Source organism: Nannospalax galili, unplaced genomic scaffold, assembly GCF_000622305.1.
Source record: "Nannospalax galili isolate Female #2095 unplaced genomic scaffold, S.galili_v1.0 scaffold243, whole genome shotgun sequence".
NCBI lineage: Eukaryota > Metazoa > Chordata > Mammalia > Rodentia > Spalacidae > Nannospalax > Nannospalax galili.
Genome location: NW_008353490.1, coordinates 4,645,263 through 4,660,648, shown reverse-complemented (window position 1 = coordinate 4,660,648; position 15,386 = coordinate 4,645,263). Strand labels below are relative to the sequence as shown.

Sequence of the window (15,386 nt, the reverse complement as noted above, 5' to 3'; positions counted from 1 at the left end):
TGGAATATATATCTTTTTTTTTTTTGGTCGTTTTGAGACAGGGTCTCCCTGTAGCCCCAGCTGGCCTGGAACTCACTTTGTAGACCAGGCTGGAATTGAACTCACAGAGATCCTCCTGTCTCTGCCTCCCAAGTGCTGGGACTAAAGGTGTGTGCTACCACACCCAGCCAGCCAGTATATTTCTTTAAGAGTTCAAGGGCTTACACTTCTCAGGTATTAGGCTTAAGTCCATACAAAAAGTTATACAGACAATTATCTCTCATTGATGCTTTTGTTCTGAATTAGAAAGTGCTGCTCAGATGTAAGACTGGATCACATCTTGAGCTGCAATACTGTAGTGCCCACCTGTAGCTAAGGGAGACAACCTGCTGTTGTTCTAAAATGATGGCCAAATTTGTTTTCTCCCCCTATCTAGAAGCTTTTGAGAGGGAACTCACACTGATTCTAACCACTCCAACAGCTATCAAAATGCCTATAAGCAAATCCTGAATCCATCACCTGAATCTCTCAAGTCCAGCTTTGGCAGACAAAAGAAAAATGAGGAGGAACCCAATAGAGGGATGCTTTTGGAAGCTCTTGTCAAGAAATTCAAGTGGACTCTCAGGAACATTTGAAATTTGCCCTGTTCTGACTTTTTTCTAGTTCCTTGCCTGGAACTTGTAATGCTAATTAATTTTGCTTTTATTTCTCCTTCACATCTCCTATTTACCAGTCAAGGACTTTCTTTCCCCCTCAGATAAGAGTTATGCAATTTGGGAGTCTTTTAGATAAACCAACTGAAGGGGTTCCCTAATTGCCTTACCCTGCATCCTTGTTTAGCATGGAAGAAGCCAGAGTGGTCTGTGTCCTGATTCCCTGTCTGCAAGCTGGGTAACCTCTTCAGAGGATGGTGTGATAAGAATAGGAGGTAGGAATTGGCTAGGCAGTTAGTATAAAAAGACCCCCCAAAAAGTAGCCAGTTTCTTGGCTAAAAGTCAAAATGTCCTTGGGCCTCTTAGCAAAATACTCTGTTCCAAAAGCCAAAAGTGTCAAAAGTATTTGGGAGCTCTTATCTAACCCTTAAAAGGTTTTAGGGCTACCTCTTCAGAGGGGGGAATGTTAGAGTAGCATAAAGCCCCATATTTAAAAAAAAAAGCAGTACATGAAGTTATCAGAAAAATGTGATGGAGAGATATGGTAGGAATTGGAGGGGAGGGAGTAGGCATGGATTTGATCAAAACACCTTATATGCTTATATGCCCATATGAAATTCTCAATAAATTATTTTTAAAAACCAAACATTATATTAAAACAAAACAAAACAACAACAAAAAATTAAATGAGGGTTAAATTTCTTCTTAATTCCAGGAGTCATCTGAGAGGGTCCTCATACTGATTCTAGCCACCCTACCAGCTATCAAAATGCTTGAAAACATCATAGGTTTATTACTCTTTAGTCCAGTCTTGGAAGCCAAAAGAAAACTGAGAAGTAATCCAATGGATAGGTGCTCTTGTGAGCCTATCAAGAAGTCTAATAAAATTTGATTTGAACATTAAAAAAAAAATCCGTTTTTGCTTTTTCTGTTTCCCTGCCTAGGATGCTAATACTCTTGCCTTTACTTCTCTCTCACATCTCTTTCCAGGCACCAAAGACTTCCTTTCCTCTCTACATCAGGTGGTTCTACAAATAAAACCACTGATGCACTTTGAAGATCTTTTAGATAGGTCCACTGGAGGGGCACCCTGGCCATCATACCCAATGCCCCCATTCAGTTCCATAAGGAAAATGGCTTGGGAGAATAGGTCAGCATTAGACATGAGTTTAGTGAAAAGAAAAAGAAGTGGAATCTGTGTAATGTTGGAAACATAATTTTGCCCCTTTATCCCTATGAGACCATTACCAGAGCTCTCTAAGGTTTCAATGCCCTTGCTAATGAACTGGCAGAAAATTCAGGAATAGATGACTCTTTTGATTTTCTAATCTAATGTGTGCTGGATAGCTTTAGTTGTCAAATTGATATACCTGGGTAGAGGTGACCTCAATTGGGGAATTTGTTTCCATTGGACTGGTCTGCAGCCATGACTGTGAGGAAGTTTCTTGATTGTTGAGTGATGTGGGAGGACCCAACAGTGTCACCCCTCCCTGGGCAGGTGGTCCTTAAAAGAAAACAGGTTGAGCACAGTCCCAGGTTTGGGAAACAATTCAGTAACCCGCATACTTCCATGGTCTGTGCTTCAGGTTCCTGCCCTGAGTTTCTACCTTGGGCTTCCTTAGTGATGAACTGTGACCCCGGACATATAAGCTAAAATAAAATAAATCCTTTCCCTCCCAAGTGAGTATTGTTATTGGTCAGAGTGTTTTGTCACAGCAATAGAGAGCTGTGACAGAACAGAAATTGGTACCAAGAATGGAGTATTGCTGTAGCAGACCTGACCTACTTGTTTTTGGGAGGATTTGGAGGACTGGAACTTTGAGCCAGAAAAGCCATTGAGTGCTTAGAGTTTAGTGAGCTGTTGCTGTGGAGCTTGGAAAAGTTCTGCTGAAAGAGGTGTAGACAATGGAGACCTGGATTATGATGCTTCAAATGGAAGTAAAGATTGTCAGCACTGTTTGCAATGATATTTTGAATTGAGAATCTGTGATTTCTGGTTGACTGGAGCTGAAGAATCAACTGTGATTAAGAAGAGACCAGCATCTCCAATGTGAAATCTTCCCTTTAACTGGGACTATTGATGTTGGTCTTCAGGGACGTATTTCCTCAGGGTCAGCATGCAGAAGCTGTGGTTCAGAGGGCACCTAAGGGGCCATCAATTCAGAGGGCCTCTCAATCTGGAAGTAGGACTTGGTAATGTGTAAGAGTCTCCCACATAGTCCTGGTGTTGAAGACATAAAGTGAGAGACCTGAGTGACTCCATCTTGGATAACACCTCCATGGGACTGACCCAGCCCTGAGCCCTGTTCCAGGAGAAACCACAAAAGAAAAGTATACTTGGAATGGATAGAGAACAACTCCCCCGCCAATGGTTAATCAACCAGGGACAGGAAAGTACTGAAAATCCAGATGTATTTTAAGATTTCCTGAAGCCAGCAGTTCATGGTTTGGCACTGGGCTGCAACCAATCAGATGCTTGCCAGTCTGGAGACCCCCCTACTCCCCTACTTGCTGAACTTGCTGAAATAAACCTATAAAAACCTCTGTCTCCCAAAGCAAGGGATCTCACATCTGAGATCCGCTGGGTTGGTGACAGAGCGGGCCCAAGCTTAAGCTTGTAACAACAAAAAAACCCCTTGCATCCTTCTGCTCCTTGGTGGACTTTGGGGTCTTGAGAACTGGGCACAACACACCCAAGTCATGCAATGACTGCAGAGGTCAGAAAAGGGCATCAGATCTCCTGGAAATAAAGTTGTGGACAATTGTTGGCTGCATGTGGGTGCTGGGAATCAAACCAGGGTCCTCTGCAAGAGCAGCCATTGCTCCTAACTGCTGAGCCATCAATCCAGCCCCTCTAATAAAAATTATTATTAATATTTGAGACAAGGACTCCCTGTAGCTTCAACTGGCCTGGATCTCACTATGTAGACCATGGTGGCCTTGATCTCACAATCTGCCTGTCTCTGCCTCCTGAGTGCTGGGATAAAAGGCAAGCACCAACACTCCTAGCTGTGTATAAAATTCTTACAGGAGAGACTGGGTGCTCTTGGCACAGCAGATGGGGCAGCAGAGCAGAGAGAAGCAGGAAAGGATGATAGGAGCCAGTGGGAGCCAGGGCCTGAAGAGGCCAGACTTAATGATAGGAAGTCTAGGAAGGAAAGGGGTTTCTCCAGGAGTCTGGATGGGAGGGGTCAAATGGAGATGTCATCAAATAACATATTTCTTTTACTGGAAACATGTGACTACCTTGACTTGAAGTGTTCTCTCTTTCTCTTTTAAAATATTTTATTATTTTTATTTTATGTGTATGAGTGTATTGCCTGCATGTATATAAGTGCACCTGTGTCACACAATGCCCACAGAGGCCAGAAAAGAATGTCGAATCTCCAGGAATTGGAGTTATAGAAAGTTATTAGCCACCATGTGGGTGCTGGAAACTGAACCGCAGTCCTTTGCAAGAGTAGCTAGTGCTCTTAGCCACCAAGCCATCTTTCCAGCCTACTTCTTGCTTTATTTTTAACAAACAAAGCTTAGTCAAAAGGACTCCAGTCCTGTTAAGCATTTGAACATAACCTTGAGCTAAGCATGCCCCAATGTGTGCACAACATCTTTTTTTTGAATTATGACTGTAAATTGAGCATACTCAGAATGTATTCCCTAACTGAGCATGCTCAGAACATGGCCACCCAAAAAGTACTTTCCTATGTAAATATTTATCAGACTCCAGAATAGAATCCCAGTGCTTCCTTTGTTTGAGGAGGACATTGCTTTGGAAATAACTCCTGAGTTCTTCTTACCTGTAGCAGGTGATGAACCCTTCTCCAAGCATTTTTTCCATGCTTGTTTTGAGCTCATAACATTGCAAACCCATTGTGTTTAGTTACATTTGCATTTATGCCCATCTGAAATCAATATAGCTTCATTTTAACTTACTTCACATTAGAAGTGGACACGAGTTATTGCAGGGGCATTATTCAATCCGTGACCTGCTTTTGACTTTCTTATTACTACATAATGCTCTATCTTTTGTTTATTGAATAACTATCCATTGGCTTTGTGTGAACATGCTTATCATAGAATAAGATCCCAACCAGTATTTGTTGAATATTTAAAATGAATAGTCTTGTGATAGCCTGAGCTCCTCCATTTTGTGTAAGACCCCCATTATGGTGAGCTGTCCCAGACCCTACCCTGGCCCAGCCCGGGGCCAGCAGTTCCAGGAAAAGCTGACTCCAGAGGAACACACCTATATAATCCTGGGAGGCTTCAGTCAAGACTTATCTGACTTTGTGAATGCTTGCTTATCTGGCTTTTGTGACTGCTCATCTGGCTTCTGTAACTGCTTGCTTGCCTACCTACAAGAACAAACACATGGCTGCTTGTTTTTTGAGTAAATTACTTGTTTTTGAGCACATCTAGTACCAATCGATCAGGATATGGATTTTACCTTTAAAGGCTTTACTTTCAGGGCTGGAGAGATGGCTCAGTGGTTAAGAACACTGACTGTTCTTGCAGAAGACCGGGGTTCAAATCCCAGCACCCACATGGCAGCTAACAACTGTCCATAACTCCAGTTCCAGGAGATCTGACAGCCTCTTCTGTCCTTCTTGGGCTTTGCACAGCATGGGTGCACTTACCAACATGTAGGCAATTCATGCATACACATACATAAAATAAAAATAATAAATTTTTTTTTAAACAAGCTTTACTTTCCCCTGAGCAAGAGCTTCATTCTCTTAATTGGCTCAGAGAGTGCAGTCGCTGGATAGCTAAATAAATTAGGGTAATTCAGAACATCTGGAGTCTGAGTGGTCTTTCCAGGGTCTCTATACCATAACAGCCTTAACACAAATAGTAGTTTTCACATAGCTAATGCATCAAGTTCTTTTGCAGCATTGTGTAGGAAATGTGGCTATGCACACAAATAAGAGTAGGCAAAATTGAAATTAGGCAGAGAATTGGGTTTTCTCAGCAGTCTCAAAAGTTAACCGTTTTCCCACAGGGTGCCTTTGTTTATCACTTTTAATTTTTTTTGAGACAAAGTCTCATTATGTAGCTCTAGCTGGCTGGGAACTAGCTAGTAGATTAGGCTGCCCTTAAGCTTACAGAGCTCTGCCTGCATCTGCCTCCAAGTGCTGAGATGAAAGATGTGTGCCCTCATAAGTGTTGTACCTGCCTCAAATCCTATGACTTCTTCCCATTCACCAAAGCTTTCTACATTCAAATTCCCCTCTTGTTCTCGCTCTCTCTCTCTCTCTCTCCCTCTCTCTCCCTCTCTCTCTCTCTCTCCCCCTCTCTTTCTCTCCATCTCTCTCCTGCTCCTCTACCCCTTTGTATGCATGTGTGTGTGGGGGGAGTTGTATGGATGTACATGTTGGGTCAGAGGTCAACCTCAGTATCTTTCCTTATTTTTAATTTGAGACAGAGTCTCTCACAAGGGTATCCATAGCTCACTGATTTGGGTAGTCTCACTAGCCAGTGAACCCCAGGGATTCTCCTGCCTCCACCTCCCCGGTGCTGGGAGGGATTTCAAATGTGTGTCACTATACTTGGCTTTTTATGTGGATGCTGGGGATTGGACTCAGGTCCCCACATATATGCAACAAGCACTTTACCAATGACCCAACTCCCCAGCCCTTCAAATTGTTTATGTCTTCAGAGCCCTTGCAGCTCCTCTAGCTGGGACCTGTTTGTATCCCTATGGCATTTGTGGCTGGTGCTAGAGCACATGCATTGCTTGTAACCTCCATGTATTTATTGATACCTGCTCATCTTTCTCCCTGAATAATTTCAGATTGCCTCTTAATCCCTGATATGGTTCAGTTTCATTGTAATATGTGTGAAGGATATATTTGTATATCTTACTTAGTTCTCAGCATCCACTTTCAACCTGAAAACTAGTGTGTGTGTGTGTGTGTGTGTGTGTGTGTGTGTGTGTGGTTTTCAGCCTGGCTGGGTTGGAGCCCAGCAGGGTCTTGTGCATTCTAGCTAAGTGCTGTTGAGGTAGAGTAATAAGGCAGAGAGTGAGGTCTAGGAGAACCTTGTCCAAAGGTTGCGAAATTAGCATATGAGAGAAACCAATTGGCAAAGAGGAATGCTGCCCCCCCCCCCGCCCCCAAAGCCTAACCAGTAGACACTGGCTCCAGTGCAGAGGCACTCCAGAGTGCCTGAAAGTGGCCTGTGGCCTCATTAGGATACTAAAATGCATACCCCTGGGTGGAGAATTGTGCTAATGAGACTACAAGATGCATGAATTTGTTTGTAGAACTAGAGCATGCTAGAGGAAGTCTGCTCTACGTGCAGAGGGAAGGCCATTAATAAGCGACTGAAAAATGGAACGAGACAGAGTTAGGGCCAGGAATCCCCAAAAGCTCACAGGTGTGCAGCCTGCCACCTTGTAACTGAAGCCTTTGACCAGGGTGGTCCAGTATTGCTCTTATTTGCTCTGATTTGCATGCCAGAGACTGTACAACCAGGAATTATGTATGCAGCTCATGCTGATTCCTAGAACTGTATGCTGAGCCAATCTGCACTACCCTCCTTTGCATGGCATAAATTGCACTAACACTTCTCCACTATGCCCTCTGTTTTCTTCTTGAACTCCCATAGTGGGACACCTGGTTCTGTCATATTTATTGTACATCTTAGCCTTTCTGTCCTTTCCCTTCTTTTTGTCTCTTTGCTGTTTTCTGGGCAAATTCTCTCTAATATTTTCAATCCACTAGTCCTCCTTGATTTGCCCTGTTTAGAATTCACTTACCCACCTTGTTAAGGTTCAGATAGCCCTGCCCCCTCACCAACAGGGCCTCATGAACCTCACAAGCCCCTGAGAAAAGGGAACCTTTGAAGTCAAGAGAAGCAGACTTTTCTCCACTGTTTGGCCAACACAGCAGGCTTCCCCATTGATCTCTAAAGAGGGCAGGTTTTAACAGTCCTGCTATCCTGCTTCCCCTTGCCTAACTTTTAAAAAAATATATCTTCCTGCCTTCTGCACCCTCCAGAAGCCGCCCCCTTTAAAAGATGCCAGCTCACGACCCAGGCAGACATTTTCCATTCCCGGAAGGGACTCTGTCCCATGTGTTCCTTTGCTAATAAACTCTATTCCGATGGAGTTTTATCTGTGACCTGGTGCTTTCTCCTGATCAACTGGATTCATCCATAGGCTACTTTATCTATCACACCAAGTGACTGTTTTCCTTGTGTAGTATCTGGCATTAATTGTTTTTCATATCCATATTTGGGGGTTTTGAGGGGGAGGGAGAGATTTGAGACAGGGTCTCACTAGGTAGCACGGTACCACTAGGTTAGCCCAGGCTGGCCTCAGACTCACAGTGGAGCTCAGGCTTTGAATTCCTCTTGCCTAAGCATAGCAAAGCTACTAACATACAAAGACCCCACCGAACATGAAATTCAGAAAGGGCCAGTTGGTTGGTATAGACCTTTTTTGTGTGTGTAAAGGAAAAGTGAGAGATTGATGAGGCACTGGAGTAAGTGCTTTTTAGAGGAAAAGAAAGAGCCCAGATTACACAAAATGATCTGAGGCAAAGTACAGGCTTGCTCTTTGGTGGGGAGGGCTATTCACAGAAAGGCCCTCTTCACACTTCAGAAGTGCCTGTAGGAGCCTCCCTTGTTCATGGCATGGCATATTTAGACCCACAGCCCAGCTAAGCTGTACTTCCTGTTGCTTGATGTATATGCTGAGTATGTTGAGTGCCTCTTGTTTTAAAATGTTAAGGAATATGTAGTTGCATTGTTTGGATTTTTTTTTTTTTTTTCGGTCTTTTTGAGGTAGGTCTCCCTTTAGCCCCAGCAGTCCTGGAACTCACTATGTAGACCAGCCTGGCCTTGAACTCACAGAGATCTGACTGCCTCTGCCTCCCAAGTGCTGGGATTAAAGGCGTGCGCCACCATGCCCAACTGAAGTGGAGTTTTAAGAGTGGTTAGTATCTTGATCAGACCTCACAATGATTTAACTTTCTAGAGCATGATACCCCCACAGCCTAGTCCTGCACTGGGCTCAACATGCAGTGTCCTGGGACAAACTCCATACAGAGTGCTACCCATTACCTGGTGTAGACTTTCCCAAATATAACATGGTTAGGGTCAAGGTAAGAAAGACTCAAAAGTTGGCATGCTGGATCACTAACCTTAAGAGGCATATGTGTCCGAATCCTGGGTATCCTCAGCCTTTGGGACCAGGGTTGGGGACTGCGCATACCTGTGGCCCTGACACCAAGAGTTCAAGGTCCAAATCCTACCGGTCAGCAGGGCCAGGGTCAGGTAGTACTCCTGTGTGGACTCTGCTGAGTTAGGTAAGAGCTGCCCTGGGCCCTTTGTGGAGCTGAATAAAAAACATCTTGGATTTTGAACTCGGGGAGCCTGGGACATAAGTGTAGCTCTTGGGTGGGTCAGAGCTTCCCTATCAACTGAGATCTTGGGGAACTCTGTGTGTGATGCTTCATCTTAACCTTTTTGCTCTCTCCTGCATAATGAACCTTATGTCCTCAGGGTCTCCTGGATTCCATTCCTTTGGCATTGTACAGGAGACAGTCTGACTTGATGTGCTGTTGGCTGCCAGAAGCTGGGTATGTGTCCTTTTCTGTGTCATCTGTATTCCCTCAAAGTCCCTCTGTTATGCCCAACACCCTTCTGAAGGGGGAGGATTGTAACTGCTTGAAAGGGCAATTGAGTCACTGGACACTAGGGCATTGTGCATTGGGACAGAAGTCACTTACCTCCTACATACTTCAGTATGTGGAGCGCTAAGACAGGGCAGGGAGATTTTAGAATTCAGGCCTTCAATGGCAGCATTCCCCTGTCAGCTCTCAAACAGTGAGACTAAACAGACCACAGCTTGTCTAGCCTCTGGCATATGAATTACACATTTCTGCCCCGGGCCTCAAAGAGATGGAGGCAGGTGCCAGGATGACAAAGGATGGACCCCTTCTTCTCTGGACACCCCTTTCTCCAAGTCACTTCTGTAGGAACCCAGCTCCTAGCTCCAGGAAAGCCTCAGATGCTGGTATCCCCCTGTTCATCAAGATACAGGTGTGTTCTGTGAGAGAACTAGGTGTGGAGCAGCAGATGACATCTATTCAGAGGTGCAACCAGCCAGAAGGTTACACACACCCCAGGGAGGCAACTGTCAGTCATATACTTTTGAGTCATGGCTTGGGGCACCTCTCACTGAATGGCACTCCTCCTCCTTGGAGGAGGGGGATGGAGACAGGGGAGTGGGGTGACAAGGACAGCTGCTGAACCTGCCCTCCTCACTCTGAACAGGCAGGAGGTGAAGGGACCCTCTCCCCATTACTTTTGGACTGGCAAGTTACTGGCATGAATGACAGAAAAATTTGGTCCTTATGATGCAAGGACTCACAGTTCTCTCAAGATGCTAGTGGGGGATTCTGGGGACAGTGTTTAGCCATCCACCATGCTGAATCTGCTGTGATACAGGAAAATTGGCATTCTTTCATTAGAAGCTGAGTGATGCTTCTAAGATTCTTCCCATGAGCTGGAGCCCTGGAAAGAACAGAGGATTTCACGTTGCTCTCAGTTTGTTCATTAATAGAAGTCTTGTTGTTTTGCAACCTGTTTTTTGTTCATATTACAACCTGTATGAAGGGAAGGCACTGTGCCATTTAATAGTTGTGATTGCCAAACCACTCTGACAGTCCTGTGAGGCAGATACTATGGTTACCTATCTCACAGATGAGTAAAATGAGGCATATGAGGGTTATCTGACCCAACAGCCAGATATGGGGGCTCATGTTGTGCCCAGAGAACAGACCCCCAAGAATAACCATGGAATCCAGAGAGCATGCAAGAACAAAGAGTGTTTATTCGGGCTTAAGCTTGGGCTCTCTGTACTCACCAATGCAATGAATCTGTGCTGAGAACCCCGATCACAGGGGGTGGAAGCACTTTATAGGTTTTAGATAAACGGAGAAGGGGAATAACAGAGTCACACTTTGATTGGCCCGAGGAGCCCGCACACACCAACACACTTTTGAATTGATTGGTTATAAAGGATGCAGTCCTGGGGGCTTCTCATTGGTGGATGCTACCCTCAGAGCTGTGGAATGTGCTGACTGTTATCTGTAGAGCCAGAAGTCTTTGTTTATATCTTATAAGGCTGCTTTATGTCTAGGCTTGTTTGACCTATAGCCTCCTGGGGTGGGGGTGGCAGGTGGAGATTATGACATGCCTGGGCATGTTCAGGCTTGCCTGAAACAGCTATTTAAAATGGGGTCAATATAGTTTGTCCTTTCAATCAAGCAATCAAGCAGTTTACAGAAGCGAAAAAGAGCAGTTAGTCCTAAAGAGGGGCAGGGGTCTCGGGAGCCCAGGGCAGGGGGCCAAGGAGGAGGGCTTCACAGCTCACACAGTAATCCCAGTGCTTGAGAGGCCAAAGCATGAAGATTACTGAGAGTTCCAGGCCAGCCTGGGTTAATAGTGAGACCATGTCTTGGAAAAATCAAAATGAAGACCAAAACCAACCAAATGAATCAACAAAAAGGAAAGAAAAATGAAAAAAAAAGAAAAGAAAAGAAAGTAACCACTCAGGCCACACAGAAATGACTCTACTCCCAGGCTTGTTTCCCAGTTCTCATAGAGGGCTCCCTTCTACCTCGTGCACATAGGTCACTTTTAGGGGTTATGTTGAGACACAGAACCACCTTCAGGAATTAGTGCCCAGGTCAGAAATGCAGTCCCAGCCTCAGGCACTTCGACTGGAAAAAAAAAAAAAAAAAAAAAAAAAAAAAAAAAATCAAGGGTGCAAGATTAAAAGGCATCACTGAGAGTTACTTTTCTTCTTCACAACATACAATGCACTGTTCCAAAACATGAACGCCTTTATGATGATAAAGATGGCGTTTCCTAAATGCTAAAAGTCAGATGACAGTAGAAGAGCACAGGGTAAACCATTCACCGTTACCTAAATTCTTTGCTTATTTGGAGTTAGAGACAATTTACACTTGAGGTTATAATCATCAAATAAAGCAGAAACTTTAAAAAATTAAGTTACTAATAAACACCTATAGAATTAAAATTTTAATTATCAATTTATTATTATTATTTGTGTGCATGGTGCTTGTATGTGGGCACCCATGCCAGGGTGCATGTGCAGAGGTCAGAGGACAACTTTGCTTCTAAGTTTTTATATCTATACCCATAGATATGGGCTGCTCCTGGCCTTGGTCAGAGAAGTTTCATTTTGCAGTAGACAGCAGCCAATGGAGAGATGCATAACTGGTCTATGTGCCAAGAAGAGGCCTAGTGCTCAGCCAAAATCAGACATGTATATTCTACCATTTTTCTTTTGAGACAGGGTATCTCTGTAACTCCAGCTAGCCTGGCGCTATGTAGACGAGGCTGGCCTCAATCTCACAGAGATCTGCCTGCCTCTGCCTCCTGAGTGTACCATCAGCCTCCTTCCACTTTTATGTGGGTTCCAGGAATTGAACTCAGGCTGTGAGGCTTGAGCAACAAACGTATTTTCCTGCTGATCTATCTTGCCAGCCCAACATTTAAGGGTTTTCAAGAAAATTGCCTGGTTTCTTTAATCACTAAATACCCTTTGTTCCAACATGAGAGAGGGCAGAATTCAAGAATAGCAAAGATTTAAGAGAGATACACAGTATAAATGTGTAGACCTTATATGGATTCTGATTCTCAAAATATTCTCAGGGGCCAGTGTGAGTAGGCTGGTCAAGGCTGCATGTAGGCTGTGTGTGCTGATATGAAGGAATTACTGCAGTTTTATAGTGTGATGCTATCATTGATATGGACACATCTTCATGCTCTGTATGGAATAACCTACAGATGAATTCTGCCATGCTTACATCTCACTTTAGAACTGCCTGGGAGTTGGAACAGGAACTGGAAGAAGGGCTTTCATTGAAACAAGAGGAGCCAAGAGTTCTTACCTGTTGAAACTGGGTCACAGGCAGCGGAGACTTGCATTCATTTGTTTACCTTTGGGTACACTTTTCCATTAGAACAAGAGAGAAAGGCTATAGACTGCTTGAGCCTTAGCAAGCAGAGCCCTGGGCCAGCTTGAGCCTGTGGCTGCCATATCTGAGGTCCAACTGCTGACCCCAGATGCCACTAGACAGTCAGGAGCAGGTGACAAGCAGCCAGCCTCCTCTATGGGGCAATTTTGTAGGTAGAATAGTTGCCTGACTTGCCTGGCTGTAGGAGACCAGGGCTAGCAGAGGAAAGGGTGCCCATCTCCCTGCAGAGAACTGCTTTTCCTGCAAGTGTTGGTGCTAGAGAACAGAGAGCAGTCGAGAGTCACAAAGGAGTCAGACTGATGATCCTGCCTTACACCACAGCCCTGAGCTGGTGCACAGGGAGAGGTGGAGGGAGGAAGTTCACAAGTCAGTACTTGGCTACCTAGAAATCAGGGCCTGGGGGACAGGCTTCACCCATCTGTGGCAAGTTGGAAGTTTATGAGTACAAGAACTAGAGGTGGGTGGAAACGAACAGTGCTTTATTTAGTCAGACATCCCTACTAGAAAGGGAAGGTCTTCTCTGAGAGGAGCAACACTTTGTCTTCTTGTTGACAGTAGTGGCCAGTATTTCTTTCTGGCATTATCTTTCCCTCTTTTAGCTTGAAAGAGGCTGCTTGAGTGAAAGCCAGATCCTGTCTTATGGAGCTAAACAGCAGAATTGTTTCCTTAGAAATAAGCAGGTAACAGAATCAGAATTTTGCTTAGGTTTGGAATATTGGAGCAAGAGACCCACCCTATATAAGCCAAGTCGTGTGGGCACTTTTCTAGCTGAATTTGAAAGAGTTCTTAGGGAATCAGATCAGAATATTTTGAGCGGGAGGTAAGGCAGAATATCTTTATGAAAAACACACATTCCTTAACCAAACAGTACATGAAAAGATGCTCAACACCTTTACCCACCAGGAATATGCAAATCAAGCCACATGAGATATTATTTCATATAGACTAGCATGATTACAATGAAGAGATGCACAGTGTCCAGTGCTGGAGAGGCTGTAGAAAAACTCAAACCCTCATACTGCTGGTGAGATGCAACATGGTGTAGCTGTTTAGAAAACAGTCCAGCAGTGTCTCTGTCTCGAACAACAGACCACGTGACCAAGCAATTCTATCCCTATATCTACGCACTTGAGAGATGAAAACATGTCCACACAGAAACTTGTACAGGAACTAAATTTAGAGTGACATTGTTTCTACATTTGTCTTTACTAGTCAAAAGGTAGACAAAACCCAAATGCCAGTCTACTAACAAATGGATAAACAAAATGGGTTATATTCACATATTGGAATAGTACTTTGCCCTTGAAGAATGAAACACTGATACATGTTACAATGTGGCTTGAAAACATTATATTCAAAGAAGTCAGAGAACTGAGGTCATGAAAAAATGGAATACGAGCTACTTGAAAATATTGTCATTTAGTTATTTTTAAGAACACATAACTAGTTGGTTGTGGTAGAGCACACCTTTAATCTCAACACTTAGGATTCAGAGGCAGGCAGATCTCTGTGAGTTTGAAGCTAGCCTAGTCTACATGAGTTCCAGACCAGCCAGAGCTACATAGTGAGATACCTCTCTCTCTTCATATATATAGTCACATATAACCACCCAGGTTTATTATGATAAAGTAATGCCAAATGTCTCGGGCTGTGCCAGCAAACACCTAAGAATATTTGAGAACGGAGTGTCACGTGGGGGCCTGTGGCATTTACCTGCTCCACCAGCAGGTGACTTGGCATGTACATGCTCTAGGCTAGTAGCTGGCCAGAGTTCTGATTTGATGGGCTCTGAGCCTATGGGTCCTACTTAACCATTCTGCCTATCTTGGAATCCACTGGGCCAGAGTACCAAAGCCTTCAGCACTGCTCCAGACTCCAAGGAACATGGAAGAGGAGGAAGTCCCTCAAGGCCCTTAGATGGATCTTATTAAATATCTCTCTGTGCCCTGGCCCACCCTGACCTCCTGGAAGGAGGATGAGACTGGTGTAGTAGATCTATTCATATCTAGAAAACAAAGATGCCCCATTCAACTCTCCCATAGAGACAATGTGTCCTGTGTGCACAGATTTGGAATGTGATGGTGGTCCAATAGCATCTGGATGATGCTATTAGAGGCTAGGGCTACTCCTTGGTTTTTTACTGGAGGGCTACTGACCAGGTCACAGCACCTGAGGACCACACCCAGAGCTAAGCTAGAGGCCACACCACCTCCACTGCAGGAGACAGACTCCAGCTCTGTAGTTGAGGGCGCTCAGGATAGAGTGTTACAGGCTGTGTGCCAGTTGCCTATGGCTGCTGTAACAAATGCCTGAAACTAGATGGCTTAAACAGAGACATGTGTGCTCTTCTCAATCTGGCGATCAGAAATCTGAGACCACAGTGTGGCAGGGCTGGTGGCTTCTGGGGCTCTAAGGAAGAATCTATCCCAGATCTCAGTCTACCTGCTGCTGCTTTCTCCTTCTCGTCCTTCTTCCTCCTTCTCTTTCTCCTCCTCTTCTTTCTCCACTTCCTCTTCTTGTTCTTCTTATGCTTCTGCTTCCTCCTCTTCCTCCTTCTCTTCTGGATGGTTTCATAGATGCCCTGTGAGATGCAAGACTCCTTTAAACACTCAGGTTGATGCTCACACTGTGCCCTCTTGACTAGGGTTTGGTTGTGACCATCTGTTTTTGAGGAACTTTTGCTCCCGCTTAATCAAAGTCTCCTGAGAACTAGCACCTGAGCCATGAACAAATCTTG

The 15,386-nt window shown here is 44.4% G+C and overlaps 1 protein-coding gene across 1 annotated transcript in view; it reads right to left on the bottom strand.

Annotated features, from left to right (window-relative positions):
• Window positions 1-8,865, bottom strand: part of Cndp1 (carnosine dipeptidase 1) — a 96,959-nt gene extending 88,094 nt beyond the window's left edge. Inside the window, exon 1 of the mRNA XM_029554830.1 lies at window positions 8,780-8,865. Coding sequence (XP_029410690.1) covers window positions 8,780-8,848 — 69 coding nt within the window. The 5' untranslated portion in view covers window positions 8,849-8,865. The remainder of the gene's footprint in view (window positions 1-8,779) is intronic.
• Between the last annotated feature and the right edge of the window lie 6,521 nt (window positions 8,866-15,386).